Source organism: Nicotiana sylvestris, chromosome 1 (assembly GCF_000393655.2).
Source record: "Nicotiana sylvestris chromosome 1, ASM39365v2, whole genome shotgun sequence".
NCBI lineage: Eukaryota > Viridiplantae > Streptophyta > Magnoliopsida > Solanales > Solanaceae > Nicotiana > Nicotiana sylvestris.
Window position 1 is genome coordinate 172,196,745 of NC_091057.1, and position 17,498 is coordinate 172,214,242.

General features: G+C 32.6%; 1 protein-coding gene across 1 annotated transcript; it reads right to left on the reverse strand.

The window, feature by feature from the left end:
• Positions 1 to 209: 209 nt before the first annotated feature.
• On the reverse strand, positions 210 to 2,231 carry LOC104229404 (probable xyloglucan endotransglucosylase/hydrolase protein 10). Its single transcript, XM_009782048.2, has 4 exons — positions 1,953 to 2,231; positions 1,750 to 1,850; positions 1,457 to 1,650; positions 210 to 842 (listed from the first exon to the last, which is right to left on the reverse strand). Exons 1-4 carry the CDS (start codon positions 2,137 to 2,139, stop codon positions 440 to 442), a joined length of 885 nt encoding a protein of 294 aa, XP_009780350.1. The 5' UTR covers positions 2,140 to 2,231; the 3' UTR covers positions 210 to 439.
• Positions 2,232 to 17,498: the final 15,267 nt, after the last annotated feature.

Here is a 17,498-nt window from a genome sequence, read left to right on the forward strand (position 1 = left end):
CATTAGAAGCCAGCAAAAAACATTCTTGATATTAAGAAGAAGAAAAAAAAAACATTATATTGAACATTATACGAAACTAGGAAAAGGTGTACTATCACCGACCCCAATATCCAGCCACCCTAGCTATAAATAAAACTAGAATACAAAATGTAAAGCAAGAGGAATAAAGATTAATTAATACCTTGTATATCAAAAGTAAAAATACCCACTTTGCTTCGAAGGATAAAGATACTTTGATCAAAGGACTTTCATAAACTTTTTTACTTAAAAAGTAGTAAATATGCAAAGAACAAACAAATGGGTACATAAAGTGCAAAAGAAAAGAATCTTTTCTTTTTGATCATCCATTGTTGCGAGAGGCATTAAATTTAGCCCATGATAATATTATTCTTTTGAATTTAGTCCAACTTGTCCATTTGTCATCTCTAATCAACGTTGATTAATACTTTGGGAGAGAGCACTCTATGGGAAGATTATTTTGAAACCGTTGATTGTCCATGCAATAATCATATGTCAAATGATATTTTCTAACCCATTTGAACAACCTTCTTTGAGTCCATGTCAAAGTGCTGAATTTCTCCTTATTCCACCAATTATTTTCACTTTCTCCTCTGCAAAATCTTGCATTTCCTTTCCAAACGCAAGCATCAATTGTGTAATCTCCTAAAGAGGCTATAAAGGGTGCTTTTGACCAGTCAATTTTTGTTTTTCCACCATCTGTTGCCCATGTTTCTCCATTCCATATGCTAAGTTGGAGTCCCATTGGTTGCCAACGAGGATATTTAGCTCCTTTATCTGCATGGTTTCTGTACGTTCTAATAGGTACCCGATCAACCATAAACCTGCCCGAAAATCATAGAGTTTGTTCACCTTATTAGATGTCTTATCATTTACTATTAGAATGAAGTAAATCCGAAATAGAGCGAAACGTACACACAGATTAACTTAAATAGCCGTCCATCTAGCTGTTTAAACTAAAAATAACCGATGAATATATAGTATATGTATAATTCATGTGTAACATGTATATAATCTTTATAACCAGTGTATAATCTATGTATACTGACTCGAAAAAAAATAATCAGTTAAACCAGCTGGTTATTTGTGTAAAAGATCCCTTAATTATATATTCAACTCCAAATAGTTTGGGACTGAAATATTGTTTATATATGTGTGTGTGTGTGAGTTTTTTAAAAAAAAGGTTAAAATATGCCTCAGAGATGGATCATGGATGCAGTATATAATGAATGGATTAAACTTCTATATATATCTTCGATACAGAGGGCGTGTGTATATATATAAAAAATTACTATAATTTCAATAAATAGTAAATTCTGAACTCACTATTTTGAAAGTGTATTGGGTTTGGAATGAGTACCTAAGAGTTGAATTTGATCGAATTTAAATCCTAGATTTACCTTGACGCGAAACTGTAAGAAGAAAATTAAAGGCTTACACAATTTGGTGAAGGTTCCACAAAATAGAATAAGTGTGGAAGTCTTGTGTTGGATCAAACCACAAGTTGATTCTCTGTTCTCTATCGTCCAACCCATCGACATATACATTCGTTTGAAGAGTATAAGGTTTCCCAGGAACATTTCCCAGAAACTCAAAATCTACCTCGTCGCGATTTGGTTGATACGAAGTTAACTGCATATAATTCCAAATTAATCAATTAGAGGAAAAATAAAGTTTTAAAAAAAAGTTAAAACTTAAGAAGAACGAGAATTTTAGTATCCGCATACATACATAAAATGCCACGACCGTGCCTGCGGAATTTCCTGGTATCAACTTAATTTTCATGTCGAATTGACCAAACAAGTACGTATCATTTGAAGCAATCCCTGAACCTGAAGATAATGAAACGAAAAATCAAGAAAATATTATCAAACGTTATGTTCTTAGCCACAAAAAGAAAACTAGAGATGTAGAGATTTTGCATTTTTAGTTACCAGATTCCTTATCAAATATCAAGCTTCTTGTATGGCCATCTGCAGAAGTATTTACATGGTTAGGGGACCAAGTGATGACGGGAAAATCCTTATTGAAATCTCCTGTTGAAACTATGGAAGCTAATGAAATATGAAACAAATAAATAAAAGCAGTGACAAAGAAAACAAGTGTAGAGAAGTTATTCATATTTTCTCCTTGGAAAAATATCAAGACTGGAGGATGAGGGAATATGTGTAATTGAGATAATAATATATAGGTATTGAATGGAAAGCTGGTGAGACGAGAAAGAAGAGAAATGATAAGATTTTCGTTTAAGCAAGAATATCTTTAATATGAAGCAAAGGAGTAGTATCAAACCTAGCTGTTTTAATAATATTTTTTTTAGAATTTAGACCTACTTTCTTTATTCGCCTCAACGATTAAACCCTAAAAAAGGTTTTAGCTTATGACTTCATATTATTTCTGAAGTATGCTTATTGTACCCAAAATGGTAGTTTGATAAAGAAACAAATTGAATTTCAATAATGTGATCTGGATTTGTTAGGTGCTTTACAGCTTTGGACCCCATTTTCAATATGATATAATTCTTAAAGGGTTTAAACTCTAATAACTTATATATGCACCGCATCAAAAATATTGTGTTCCGATAAACTAGTTGCCAAACCGCTGTCATTGTACATTGGCAATTTAAAAAAAATTACATGACTAGAGTAGCTTAACCCATTATAATATGTTATTACCATTTTTATCAGTCATACAATTAATATTGATCACAAAAATTTATCTGTAATTATATAAATAATTTGATTGTATAAATATTTTATCGCCACTAAACCATAGAACTTATACTTAATAACTTTATATAACAATGCAAAAATCTTAGTTCATGATTCTCTTTAAAGTCTAACAAGCAGAAAGTTTAATTAGGAGAGTATGAACTGATAATAATTAATACTAGCTGTTCTAATTTTTTCCTTTTTGCTTTTCCCATCATGCTTTCTGTTGAAGGTATCTTTACATGGAGTATTTCTTATTCACTTGTCTGAAATAGAACTAAGAATTATTCCTTCCCTCCTTTTGGGTCTTGATTGGTTAATATGTGTTCTCGTCTATCTCAAAATTTGAGGCCAATTTGGAACCTTTTAATATCGTCTACCACAACTCATATATCCTAATTAATATTAATTATAGTTTAAGAATATGATAATCATTACATAATTTACCTGCTGGTCACGTCATTCTGAAGATTTCAACCACATAACTAATAATGCATAATCACTCTATAATTAGGATTATGACTGCTACTTTACTACCAACCCGTGACCCCTAGCCCCAGGTTTTCCCTTTTTAGTTATCTTTGGTGCCAATTATGTGGAGAAGAAACGAGTTGAGTTTTATTCAATCTTGTTTTCTAGAAAATGATATGTTTGGATTAAGCTTAATTTGAAATTATTGGTCCTGTCTGTGCTGTAAGAATTACAACAGCAACAACAAAATAAATAAATAAATAAATAAACCGAGTGTAATCCCATAGATGTAGTCTGGGCTGTGCTGTAAGAATTAATTTAGTAAAATAGCCTTCTGCTTTATTTTATTTTTTCACCCAAAATAAGCAACTGCATATTGTCATATTTTAAAAAAGAAAGAAAGAAGAAGAACAAAAGTAACTGTTAATTGGTAAGATAATGGAAGAGGTAACTGCTGCTTTAATCCAAATCAATATGATTATGATTTCTGCACAAATAGCCGTCCATATTCATTGTTTATTTTTTCTAGCCATATACATAGATTATACATTGATTATACACCATTATACACATGTAATACATAAATTATATATATTATACCTCCATTGGCTATATTTGATTTAAGTGGTTGAATGGGCGGCTATTTGGATTAATTCTTCTAAATATAAATCAAAAGGCAAATTCTTTTGATAGTGGACCTATAGGTTAAACTTTTGAAGAGTTAGATTACTTCAAAGGCTTTTTTAGTTTTTGTCAGCTCCAAGTTTTGATCGTAGAAAAGACTTCAAATTGTGTGGGTAGCCACTTTTAAAGTGGTATTTACTTTTTATCCAGCATTTTTAATGCTTAACAATAGTAACCACTAGTCTATTAAAATTAATATGAAAAGACGATGTTACCCTTTCTTCTATCTCTTTTCTCTCCATGTTCTCTTCCTTGCCAGTGTACCTTAGTTGTTTTTACTCATATATCTACAACTTTCTTTCCAATAAAATTCATGTTTTAACTTTCAAATACTCTCTTATACTTCAGCTCGTAGTATACTTTTTCTTGGTCTTCGGCAAAACGGTGTCTAATGCCTACTTATTTTTTTCAATATTTCAATTTAACAGCGGAGAAAAAATGGCGAGCCAAAATGACGGGAAAATGAGGTTGTTATTGGGCCTAACGTGATAAAATGAGAATCTGCAGTGTGAATATTAGTTGGCCAATTTTAAGCTCAAAAGTTAAGGACAATAGGTATTGAACTTACAGTTACAAGTTCAAAAGTTAAGGACAATAGGTCCTGAAGTCATGAACTTAGACTAACAAGCTCAAAAGTTAAGGACAATAGGTCCTGAACTTAGGCTAAGAAGCCCAAAAGTTAAGGACAATCGATCCTAAACTTAGGCTAACAAGCCCAAAAGTTAAGGACGATAGGTCCTGAACTTAGACTAACAAGTTCAAAAGTTAAGGGCACTTGGTTCTGAACTTACAGTTACAAGTTCATGGTCCTGAACTTAGACTAACAAACTCAAAAGTTAAGGACAATAGGTCCTGAACTTCGAGTTCCAAGTTCAAAAGTTAAGGACATGTAGTCCTGAAGTCCTGAACTTAGAGTCACAAGTTCAAAAGTTAAGGACACTTGGTCCTGAACTTTATGAACAGAAGTGTGTTTTCGTCCGGGCAGGTAAAGTTTATTAAAGCAGTGACTAAAGACTAAAGACATTTTAAACAGTGGCTTAAAAGTAAATATATGTATTATTAGTGTTTAACCGCGCACTTTTCCCTGGAAAATACTGGCCTTCACCTTTTGGTTCTTTAAGTCTCAAACATGCAGACGTCTGAAAATAGGCATATCGTTCTGTGCAGGTTGTGAATTCAGCCCATGATCTCTGGGCTTCTGGTCGGGTAAAATTTAATTAATAGCCACTTTCCAACCCCTTGTAAATTTTAATTGAAAAATAATCAATATAATGGAATTTCAAATTTTACAAGTAAAATTTCAGGAGGTCCAAAACTCCATGACTATCTATTTTTCCAATACAGTGCTGAAAAGTGGCTAGCCCTCGCTATCACTACCTTTTGATCATACTAATAACTTGTTGCCAACTTTGATATTGTGGCAACTACTTGGTATGGCTATTTGAACATAATATACTAACATGGGAGATCGAAAATTTTATTAAATTGATTTTATTTTATTTTTTTAAAAAAAAAAAAACAGACACTTTTATAGTTTAAGATTTTTCATATGGTAATGACGAGCTTAAATTTACTTGAGTTTTTAAGAAATTGTTGAATAACATATGACCTATATAACACTTCTACATTTGAATTATCTTACTGCGACTCAAAGTGCTAGAATGAACTAAAAGTAAGATTAGAATAAAATAAACATAGGATAACCGATAGTAGTAGACTAGTAGTTTAGTTTCTCATATTGCTATCTATCTCGCAATATAGTTCTAAAATGATAATGTACAAATGTAATTTTCGAGTTCAGGAATTGTAAGCATGTGGGGTAAATATAATAATTCGTGTAGGTAAAATGCAATGAATTTCTTGTCGCCCTAAATCTTTAGCTTAATTACCATGATAATATTCGTCATGTGTTGCAAACTTTTCAAGCACAAATCTTTGACCAACCATTTCTTTACTAGAGTAAACAAAGAGAGCAGAACTCCTATTTATATGAAAAAGTATCCCTATAGGCTATAGCCAAGATTTTTTTATTATTTGTCAACCAATAATAACAAGAATATACAAAATAATGAATCAGAAATTCTCAATCTGATTACATAAAGTGGTCCTTATAAACATTTGGACTAATAAAAAGGAGTGTGGTTGAGGCAGACCTCATTTTAGACATGTAACTCCCTTAATCTTAAGCCAAGAGTTGTAAAATTCATCAATTTGTCAAACTTTGGTGATGTCTTCTAAGAACTTCTAAAGCAGTATGTAAAATAATTGTAGCTCTAATTAACTTGCAAGTTTAGACCAAAACCATTTCAAAGCGGAGTAACATTTTACTCATTCATTATGCGACAAACATATTTAATACGTACCTAACTAGTTTTATGTATGCCACGGTACTAGATAGTACATAGTTGTGTATGAAATTTCTTTTCTTTCTTTTATGTATCCACGAGAAATTCGGAAAAAATCGTCCAAAAAATCGACCAAAGTAAGTCGGTAATAGCCAATAACTGTCTAAAATGCGACCATTAAAGTGTGGTCGGTATTTTAAAGATCGGAAGGGCATACCAACCAAAGTTGGTCGGAAATTACCGACCAACTTTGGTCAGTCAATTAAATTCAAAAAAAAATTGCCGAAAAAACGACCAAATTGGTTGTTTTTTTCCAACTAAAGTCGATCAGTATTTTAATTATATAATTAAAATATGCACCATCTGGGAATCGAACCAGGGTCTATAATGTGGCAGGATACTATTCTACCACTAGACCATTGGTGCATTTTATTTTAAGACTATCTTTTATTTTATTTATACTCTTTATTGTATTTTCGTACAAAAATAACCGACCAATGTCGGTCGGTTTTATTAAAAAATAAAATTACCGACCGAGTTACGGTCAGTTTTTTGAAATGATCGGCCGAATTAACCGACCGATTTCGGTCAGTTTTATTAATATTAATTTTAATTTATTTTAAATGAAAACCGACCAAAGTTGGTTGGTTTCTTGAAAAATAAATTTTACGGGAATCAAAAATAGTTTCTCACATTTTTGCGCCAAAGAAAACCGACCAAAAGTTGGTCGGTTTCGTAAAAAAAAAAAAATATTTTGAAAAATTGATCGACTTTATTAGGTTTTTTGACCAACCAACAGTGGTCGGTTTTTGCCGAATTTCTATTATGGATACAAATTAAGAATGATAGTAATCTGTATGTATAAGTGTATCTCATTAATTAGTTTTATGTATAGGTTTTTCTGTAGTAAGCTTATTTTGTAGGGAATCTTATATAAATGTCCCAAATAAATTCCCATTTATCAATCTCTAGCTGTTGTCACACCTCCTTTTTCGCCCGCGCCACCTTAAAAGGGCGCGGAAGGGAGTTTTTTCCAATTAAAGGACAATCGAAACGGGATTTATTTATTTATTCAGAGTCGCCACTCGGAATATTTAGGGTGTCCCAAGTCACCAATTTAATCCCGAATCGAGGAAAATATTCGACTTTCCAAATGAAGTCTGCGAACCAGAAATTCTAAGTAAAGAATTCTGTTGACTCGAGGGAAGGTGTTAGGCACCTCCGAATCCCGTGGTTCTAGCACAGTCGCTTAAACTGTTGTAAGGGCTAAAATATCTGATTTTAATACCTGTTCAAAAACTATAGTGCAATTTCAATTTTTAACCGCTTTATTGTTATTATTATTTTTATAGAGAATTGCAACATCGTGAAAATATATCTCAAACCACGTCACATCAATGTACCCGTGGTTATCGACATATTTCGACTCTGTTGAGATTTGGATTTGGGTCACATAAATGTGCACCCGAGTTTTAAGAAAATTAAATTATTAAAGGCGCGCCTAAAGCGATTAGCGTATCATTTACTTTGGGTAAGGCCGTGAGAGTTTGCTAAACGGTCCATTCCGAAGTCTAAGCAATTTTTAAAGTAAATATTTACCGAGGGCCCCGCAATTTTTATATTTTTACTCGGCGAGGCTCATCTCATTCTTTTTAAAAGAACGGCTATAAAGCGACTACATTTCTATTTAGGTTGTTCTCTAAAATAAAAGAAAATGATCCTAGTTAATTACATGCTAAAAAAACGTGACATATTAATTGCTAGATTAAGACAAATGTTATTGGAAGAGAAGATTACTGAAATTGAAATTATAAATAAAATGCAACATCGACAAATAACATATTCAAAAAAACTAATTAACCTATAGCTAGATTAAACTCGCATGGTTAGACGAATTGATTCATTGGGACTAAATGCTTTTCAACTATTTGAAACTAAACCCACCTTAATTACTGATGCTTACAAAAGTTTGTTGAAGCTAACTCGTTAACTTGGATAACCTATTGGATTAAGGTTCTTATCCTTTCTACATTGAATCGCGCTTCAAATATGTCAAGCCTACGGATTCTATAAAATTAATGGCCTTTTTATTTCTGCCTAAAACTGGCAGAACTAAACCTATTCAAACAATTATCCCTTCAAACCAAACAAATCCCCCTTTTAAACAAACGAGCTGCCTGAATCAAATATTAATACCTAATTCACACAATTAGTCCAAATTTATGCCTTAACTAGGTTTATCAGCAGGTTCACGATTAACTTGTTATTTCATACTGATGCCGGCTCCAATTAGGATTACCTAAACTTGTTTAATTCTAATAACTCAATATACTTAATTCGAAATGAAATAGAATTCTAACTAACATACACTGGAAAGCTATTAATAGTTTACAAATTACAGTTTATAATCAAAAGAAAATACTTCTAGCCAAATATGAATTCCATCGTCCATGTTCTTAATTTGAATTACAAAGATAGATTATACATCTGCCTATCATTTGACTATTAAACATGCAAATACAAATTAAATACTTGACTACTTGAGTATTTCTTTTCACTACAACAGCCGCATCACAATGATTCGAAAGTGTACCTGATAGTAGAAACAGAAGAAGAAAGTGAAGATCAGTAGACCAATAGCTAACAACAGCGACAATCAGCATCAAGCAGTACAACAACAACCAGTAAACCCAGCTCAAACGAAACTGAAAACCCAGCAGTACCAAAATGAAACAGAGACAGATGCAAGGAAACAATAGTTTCTGATTTTCAAATACTTAGGAACAGCAGCCTCACAACTCTTAGTGCAAAAGTTCAAACTCAACACTCTAACTCTTAATCTAAAAGTTCTGATTTTTTTCTGAATTTGTTTCCACTCCTTTTCCAGTATTTCAGATTTTTCTCTCTTTCAGTCTGCTTCCTCCTGTCTAGCCCTTCTCCTCTCTTTATACAAGTATCCTCTTTTTCCCTAGGTGCTGCCCGACCCCTCTCTTCTTTGAAAAATCAGAATTTTTTCACTCTCTGCCACTAAGACTGCCTTTTTCACTTAAACAGCCCCCCATTACCTTTTGTTCCTCATTAATGTATTAGTTAATACCCCCATTAACAAAGCACTAATACTAAAATATAAACTTAACTGTTTCAATCCCAAATTGCCCCTGAAAACCCTTAATATTACTGCCCTCCTAACACAAACACTACTGCATCACAACTTTTTAAATCTGAAATTTGTTTTCAACTTTAACCAAAATTTGAAAATTAGACCTGACTTTCAACTGTACCCAAACTTATTTCTGATTACAGAAGGACTAAGGTTAGAAATTAATTGGAACAAATGAACTTGGAATTAAATCAATCTAGACTTAACACAACATAGAACTTAAATAAATAAACAGGCTGTTTCAATCAGCATTAACAGGAACATAGATTTATAATAAAATAACTAATCGACGAACTTAATTGAATCGATTACATACATTGTAACTCATAGCGATTATAGCAAACAGAAACAATGCTAAAATTTGATCAAATAAACGGGTCTAGTGGAGATGAGATAGAATTAAGTAAAAGAAAAATAGGAAAATAATATAGATTATTACAACAGGTAAGATGTACATAGAATACAAAAGAAATGCAGGAAAAATACCTCTAAATCTTCACCCCAAAATACGTCCTAATCTTGAACTGGATTTGACCTTTCTTGAGGTTGAACGGACTTTAATCGAAGCATTCTCAATTGAGAATACCTCGATTAAAGTCTATTATACCCCAACCCTTCCTTTAATTTTAGACAGATTCCATGATTAGGGTTCTTGAGGGTCTGATTTGGGGTTTGAACCTTTCTGGTCAGATTCGAACCAAACCAAGTTTGGTTTGGTTACGAGTGAGGTCAGGAGAGTGACTGGTGTGATTTTGGGGTACATTAGGGTAGTTTTAGGTTTTGCTCGAATCTTTGAATAAAGATTCGAGCAGTTCCAGGAAGATTCGACCTAAACTACTACCGGATCCATAATGAGGATGGTCAGGAGAAACCATGGTGTTGATTTGGAAGCCATCGGAGAAAGTTGGGTTTTCAGACCAAACTTTGATCGAAGATTCGAGGTGTTGGGGCCTGATTCTAGGGAAACTAACATCAGATCTGGAAAGAGGATGTCGTGGGGAAGCTATGGTGTTAAGATGAGGTCATTTGGACCACCGGAACCGCCGTGAGGCGATTTCCGGTTGGCGGTGCACGGTGGTTGACGGTGGGGATATGTTTGGTCTTTGAAAGTCAGAGACGAAGGTGGGAAAGGGGGTATGGCTTTGGGGGGTGGGGTAAGGATTTAGGCTTATATAGTGGGGTGAGGATTTGACATAGGCCGTTGGATCAATGGAAATTAATGGCCAGGATCAGTTCATTTAAAGGGGACGATGTCGTTTCGAGGTAGTGCTGGGGCGGTCCGGGTATTGGGGTGATGGGTCGGGCGAAGGAATGGGTAAAGGTTGAATGATCTGGACCGTTTGATCAAGTGAGATCAAAGACCCAAATTGAGAATGATGAAACGACGTCGTTTGGATTAGTTGCGGGTGGACTGGATTTGGCCGGGTATAGAGAAAGTTTTGGGCCTGATTTTTGGTTTAAAGTTTTTTTTGGCCCAGATCTGATTAGCCCTATGTTTTTAATTCTTTTTATTTTCTTCTTTTAATTAACACTTTAACAAAAATTCTAAAAATAAAAATAAAAAATGTAAAACCAAAATCAAACTACAAAATATTAACTCTTATCAACAATTATAACACAAGTAAAAATATTTAAAAATAAAATCACACGATGGCACACTTAAATGCATATTTTCTTCTTTTAAAACCAACTATGGTTTATTTAATTCCTAAATATATTTTTATTTTATTTTATCCTTTTATATAAACCAATGATTAATTAATTATGAAAATGCAACATTAATTCCTAAATGCACATGTACCTATATTACTATTTTTCTGTATTTTTCTTTAATTAGAATAAAATAAACATGTACAGATAAAATGCCACGAAAAATTCAAAATCGTATACAAAGAAAAATTATTTATGATTTCTTTTGGAGTAATTCTTGTGAGGCAAAAATCACGTGCTCACAGCTGTTAATTATAGCTATTATCAAAACTACCCAATCATATATAAAAATTAGTGTATTTGTCCGCACTTCGCGCGTTCATTAAATATATATATATATATATATATAATTTATTTATAAAAATGAAATAAAATTAGAAATATTAAGCATTTTCAATGACACTATGGTTTCAATTTCCATACCTTCAACAATATACATGTTACAAGTTTGTCATGGAAGGATACAATTATCCCCACAACTATAAAGAGTTTAATCTGTATATATAAAGTTGATTATGTATTTCTTAATCAGTCATCTCTCTGATTTTTTAAAAAGTTGAAGAAGTTTTAAGAAATATGTGTTCTTTTTAATAGATTAATAATAAATATCTTTATTTAATTAATATATGCATATCTAAGTTTACTTTTTTTTCTTAGTCTTGTTCAATGTTTCTCCTTACATAAAAAAGAATGTAAAATTATAATACAGATAAAAAAAATTAAAATACAACAAAAGAAGTTTGCACATGATGAAACAATAATTAAAAAAAGGAAGTTGCACCTACTTGGACCGTTGGTTGTTTCTATCTTGAAAAATACAACAATTTCGTAAAGGAAAAGATGATTTTTTAGATGTGATCATCTCTTTTAAGAGACTTGTAAACTCAATTCTTGTCCTCCATAGTCGCCTGAAGATGGTTTAATATATTTAAAAAAAATAGAAAAATAAAAGATCCGATCTTACGTGTTGCAATGAATTCTTGCATGATTTCTTTTTCACGGTTCTTGCTTTTATCACTTCTGTCACACCTCCTTTTTCCGCACCCGAGGGGGCAGGGGAGTTTTTTCCAATTAAAGGACAGTCGAAACGGGATTTGTTTATTTATTTCAGAGTCGCCACTTGAGAGATTTAGGGTGTCCCAAGTCACCAATTTTAATCCCGAATCGAGGAAAAGAATGACTCTATATTACAGTCTGCGTACCAGAAATCCGGATAAGGAATTCTGTTAACCCGGGAGAAGGTGTTAGGCATTCCCGAGTTCCGTGGTTCTAGCACGGTCGCTCAACTGTTATATTTGGCTTATTTATCTGATTTTAAATACAATATGAACTTATGTGCAAATTTTATCTTTCAACCGCTTTTATCATTTACTGTTATTTTTATCAAGAATTGCAACGTTATAAAAATATATCTCGAACCACGTTACAATCAATGTACCCGTGGTCATCGACACGCTTTGACTCCGTTGAGATTTGGATTTGGGTCACATCAATGTGCACCCGAGTTTAAGGAAATTAAATTATTAAAGGCGCGCCTAAAGCGACTAGCGTATTTATTTTGGGTAGGACCGTGAAATTTTACTAAACGGTCCATCCCGAAGTCTAAACAATTTTTAAAGCAAATATTTACTGAGGGCCCCGCAATTTGTATTTTATTTGGCGAGGCTCATCTCATTCTTATTTTTTTTAAATGAATTTGCAACGTCATGGACACGCATCTCGAACCACGTCACAATCAATGTACCCGTGATTGGAAACACATTTCGACTCCGTTGAGAATTGGATTTGGGTCACATAAATGTGCACCCGAGTTTAAGAAGGTAAGATTTATTAAGGCGCGTCCTAAAGAGTCTAACGTATTGTTATTTTAGGAAGAGGCCGTGAAGGTTCATTAAACGGCCAAATCCAAAGTCTAGTCAATGGTTATGTATTTTATTGAGGGCCCCGGCGGTTTGTGATTTATTTGGCGAGGCTCGTCTCATTTTTATTTTAAAAGGATAAACCTATAGCGACTACATTTTTCTATTAAGTTCGTCTCTAAAATAAAAGAAAAATCTCCTAATTATTTACATGCTGAAAAACGCAACTTATTAGTTATTAAGTTACGGCTAATGTGAACGGAAAATTGCGATCGCGTTTGTACAAGGAAAAACTGCTTTCATTCCACATTTTATTATTTGCTAGAACATGAGATAAATACACAATAATATCAAAACAGATTAACTATTCTTCGATTAATGTAAACTAACATTATTAGATGAAGAAAGTATACATATGCAACCTCATTATTCATTAATTAATCGGCTACATTTTTATACAAAGAGAGGAAAATTAATATTCAAACACAGATCCAAACAAAAGAATTCAACAGGAACAGGAGCCTGATTAATATTTCATTTTTCGCTTCAAGCCAAGAGTGTACAAATGTGTACCTGGAAACAGCAGTACAAGAACAAAAGAAGTAGGAGTCAGCAACAGTAATAACGCGGCAACAGCAGGTTCAGCAACACCGCAAAACCAGTAATAACCAGTAGAATAACCCAGCAACGGATTGAAAAATCAGCAGTGCCAAAGTGCAATCACAATCAAAGCAGAGAAGAGAAAAGATACGAGATGCAGTAGCTTCGGATTTTTGAATAACACTCGAAGAAAAACAAACAGAATTGTTCGAGTGAAAGTTCAAATTGTTTTTCTCTTTTACTATCACAAACTCTCTCAAGTATCTCTTAATAATATTCAAGTTCTAAAAACTCTCTTCTTTTTTCTCTCAAAAAAAAATCCTCTCAAGGTTCAAGTTCTAGTCCCTTAATGTCAAGAATAGTCCTCTATATATAGCAAGACAAGTCTTCAATTCTCAACCCCAAAATTATTCCCCCAATGGCATGCTTTGTCCCACTACATAATGTTTTCTTTATTTTAAACTTTGTCCCCCATGCCTACATTAAATAAATACCACATTCCCAACCCATTACCATATGTCCCCCATGCCTATATTAAAAAAGTACAAGATTCCTCCCCATTATGTTTTGTCTTGTTCCCCATTATATTAAACAAGTACATCAAAAACCCCACCCCATTATATTTGTCCCCCATGCTTAACATAAAGAATCAAAATAATGTTCAATTACCAAACTACCCCTCCGACCTTATTGCAATTACAAATCTACCCCCGAATGCAATGCAATTTACCAAATTACCCTTCTGCTCTAAACAATCAATTAATCATAACTCAACCAAAATATAGTCAAGATGACCAATTTCTCAACAATCTTCAACAACAATTTACATGAACATGATGAACAACACAAACTCCAAATTAATGGAAATAAATCAACCATATCGGGAACCAATCCTGGTTAATTTAGACCATTAATGGATGAACAAAGAGACAATAATACAAACAACAATATGCATGATTCAAATTAAACTAACAAATCAAAGACAAACATAAACTCACATTAAATCACTGGATTTAAACATGAACTTCAAACCAAGACGAACATGAATTTAATCTATCTTTAAGCAACAAACATGACGGATTCTAACGATTCAAACAACATTAATATTTTCTGGAAAATACATAACACATGAAACAAATTGAAGAAATAACCAATTAAATTTCAATTTGGATCTAACAAACATTAAACTAACAAATATTCACTTAAACAACAATACAAACATGAAATAAACATGAAAAATAACTAATTAATCTTTCACTTAAAATCTGAAAAATTAATTTAACAAACAAATTAATGGCAGAACAGGAGCAGGTTTGGTTTAGACTCAAGGACATCGTTGAGGCAGCAAATGCAGTCGAAGCAACTGAAAAAGGGGTTGACGAGGACGACGAAGATGCAGCTGTAGCGACCATGATAATGGTCGTTTTTTGGTGGTGTTTGGATGAAGAACGAAGGAGGAGGTGACGATGGAGGTGGTGTTTGCTGGACTGCTTGGGCCGTGACGATGACGGGGAGGCAGCTGGAGGTGGAAGGGTCCGTTTGGTGGTGAAGCTGGTGAATGGCAGCAGCCATGGACGTTGGGTTTGTTTGAGAGTTTGGGGAAGATGAGGATGGAGGGGGGCTGGTAGTTTTTAGGTTTTCTTAGGTTTTTTTTTTTTTGGTTTGTCTTTTGTTTTGTGTTTTGACAAAATGAAGAGTGGGTCTTGGGTCAATGGGTTAATGGGGCGGACCGGGTCGACCCGTGTGAAGTGGACTGGGTCGTGGACAATTGTTTGGGCCTGGGGTTGAAAATTGAAGAAGTGGCCCAATCCGATTTTTATTTGTATTTTTGTTATCTTTTCTTCTTTTATTTTCTAAAACTAAATTATAAGAATACTTAAATTATTATTAAGAACTAAATTAAGTTATAAAAGTGCAAATTAACTACCAATAACAATTAACGCACAATTAAGTAATAATTAAGCATAAAATTGTTCATTTGGACATTAAATGCTAAAAATGCAAAAGATGCATATTTTTTGTAAATTTTTTAATTTTGATAAAACTAATTTAATTACTAACAATTATAGAATTAAATCCTACATGCCAATGCGATATATTTTTGTATTTTTTATTAATTTAGCAAATAAACAAACACAGACAAATACAAATAATAATCCAAAAATGTCACAAAATACTCAAAATTGCACACCAAGGAAAATCATTTTATTTTGCATTTTTGGGAGTATTTCTCATATAGGGCAAAAATCACGTGCTTACAACTTCCTTTAATGAAAATTAACTACCAAATTTTATTTTTAGCAATGTTATTTGTTGAATGTTCCAAATTGGGATATTCCTTAAAACTCTTTTGGAACTATTCAACAATATGTGTATTTATATGTGTTTTGACCTTTAGTATACATCCAAAATATATTAACATCAGAAAGAACTTGCTATTGATTCATGAATCTTACACCGATCCTAAAGCAGATTACATAGATATACCATTTCTCAAAATCAGAGAGAAAGTAGAAAAAAGAAGAAGAAGAAATACCATGCATATCATGTTTGGAACCTTAATCATAAGAAAATAAAAGGAAAAAAGAAATATAGAATCAATGCATAGTTTTCTAAGCTGTTGTTGATACCTTCTCGCACAAACAGATCATCATTCAAGATTCTTCTTCCTCAAGCAAAACTAAAATATGAATCTAACACCGCGGTAAATATGACACTATTACCATTTCATATATGGAATGAAAAGGGTTAAACATTGGGTAGGGATCTCATGAAACAATAGTTATGAATTTATAGGCAAAAGTAGAGGAATACCATAAGGTATCTTAAATTTTTAAATTAAATACTTGGGAATTATGAAAAGCATAGGAGTTATGGATATTATTAAGAGTGGAAGCTAAAGAGGCGTGAGTTACAAAAATAAAAATTTTAAAATAAATAAAGGATAAAATATAAATACAAATTGTCATAAAGTTACATATTAAATATTTGGGGGGTTGGATATCAAAGACATGAGAGTTATTAAGATTATTAAAAATATAGGTTATGAAGATAAAATAATGATAAAAAAACTCAAAAAAGGGAGAAAAAAGATAAATATGTTTCTTGGCCTAAGAGATGTGTCACCTCACTTTCTTATTGCCCACTTATATATATAAAGTTCTTTCTCTCCAAAAATCACACGCAAAGATCTTCTTCCATATTTTTAAGAGTGATCAACAACATTAGATACAAGACGGAAAGAAAAGAATTGTAAAAAACTAATTATACAAACAAAAAAAAGACCTTTTTAATGGGTATGGTTGAAATTTATTGAAAATATATAGATGAGTCAATATACAAATTTTGAGGAAGATTGGAGGTGATTTAGACTGATTTGGTATCAAAATTCGCAGTTAAAATCGAGTTCAAAAAATCCTTCTACGATACATGTATCACGTACATATCATACACACAGATATACACGGATATACATATAATACACATTTGATACAAATATGATACATATGTAATACACATATTATTTTTTAATGTTTATTTTCTACTTCGAATTGAAACTTTTGCGCGAAAGTTTGATCATAAGAATAATTCACATTCAATCCGTGCATGGTTCGAGGAAGAAAAAAAACAAAAAGAAGAATAATAAAATTAGGGTAGGTCCAAATTCACAAGCCTTATATCCCCCTCCCCCACACAAAGGACCCATAACACATGTTGGCTTTGCATGTGATCATGAATGTAACGCTCATTTTTTTTTCTTTTTCTAAATTTTTGGTCTATCCACAAGAATTAATGATCCAGGAATTAATGTTTTGTTTATTCGAATAGATAATATTGCATATGACAAGAAAGCACTCAAGGACGCTATAGATGATCAATAAAGTGGATGAAATTCTTCAAAGATTAAAATTAAAATCACAACCTAGTTAAAAGAAGATGT

Bases quoted from the DNA above. Each gene is read 5' to 3' on its own strand.
- LOC104229404 (XM_009782048.2), bottom strand. From the start codon at position 2,139: ATGAATAACTTCTCTACACTTGTTTTCTTTGTCACTGCTTTTATTTAT. The intron at 1,651-1,749 runs GTATGTATGCGG...AATTATATGCAG, and splicing joins GCACGGTCGTGGCATTTTAT to TTAACTTCGTATCAACCAAA. The intron at 843-1,456 runs GTAAGCCTTTAA...ATTTTCGGGCAG, and splicing joins TGGAACCTTCACCAAATTGT to GTTTATGGTTGATCGGGTAC.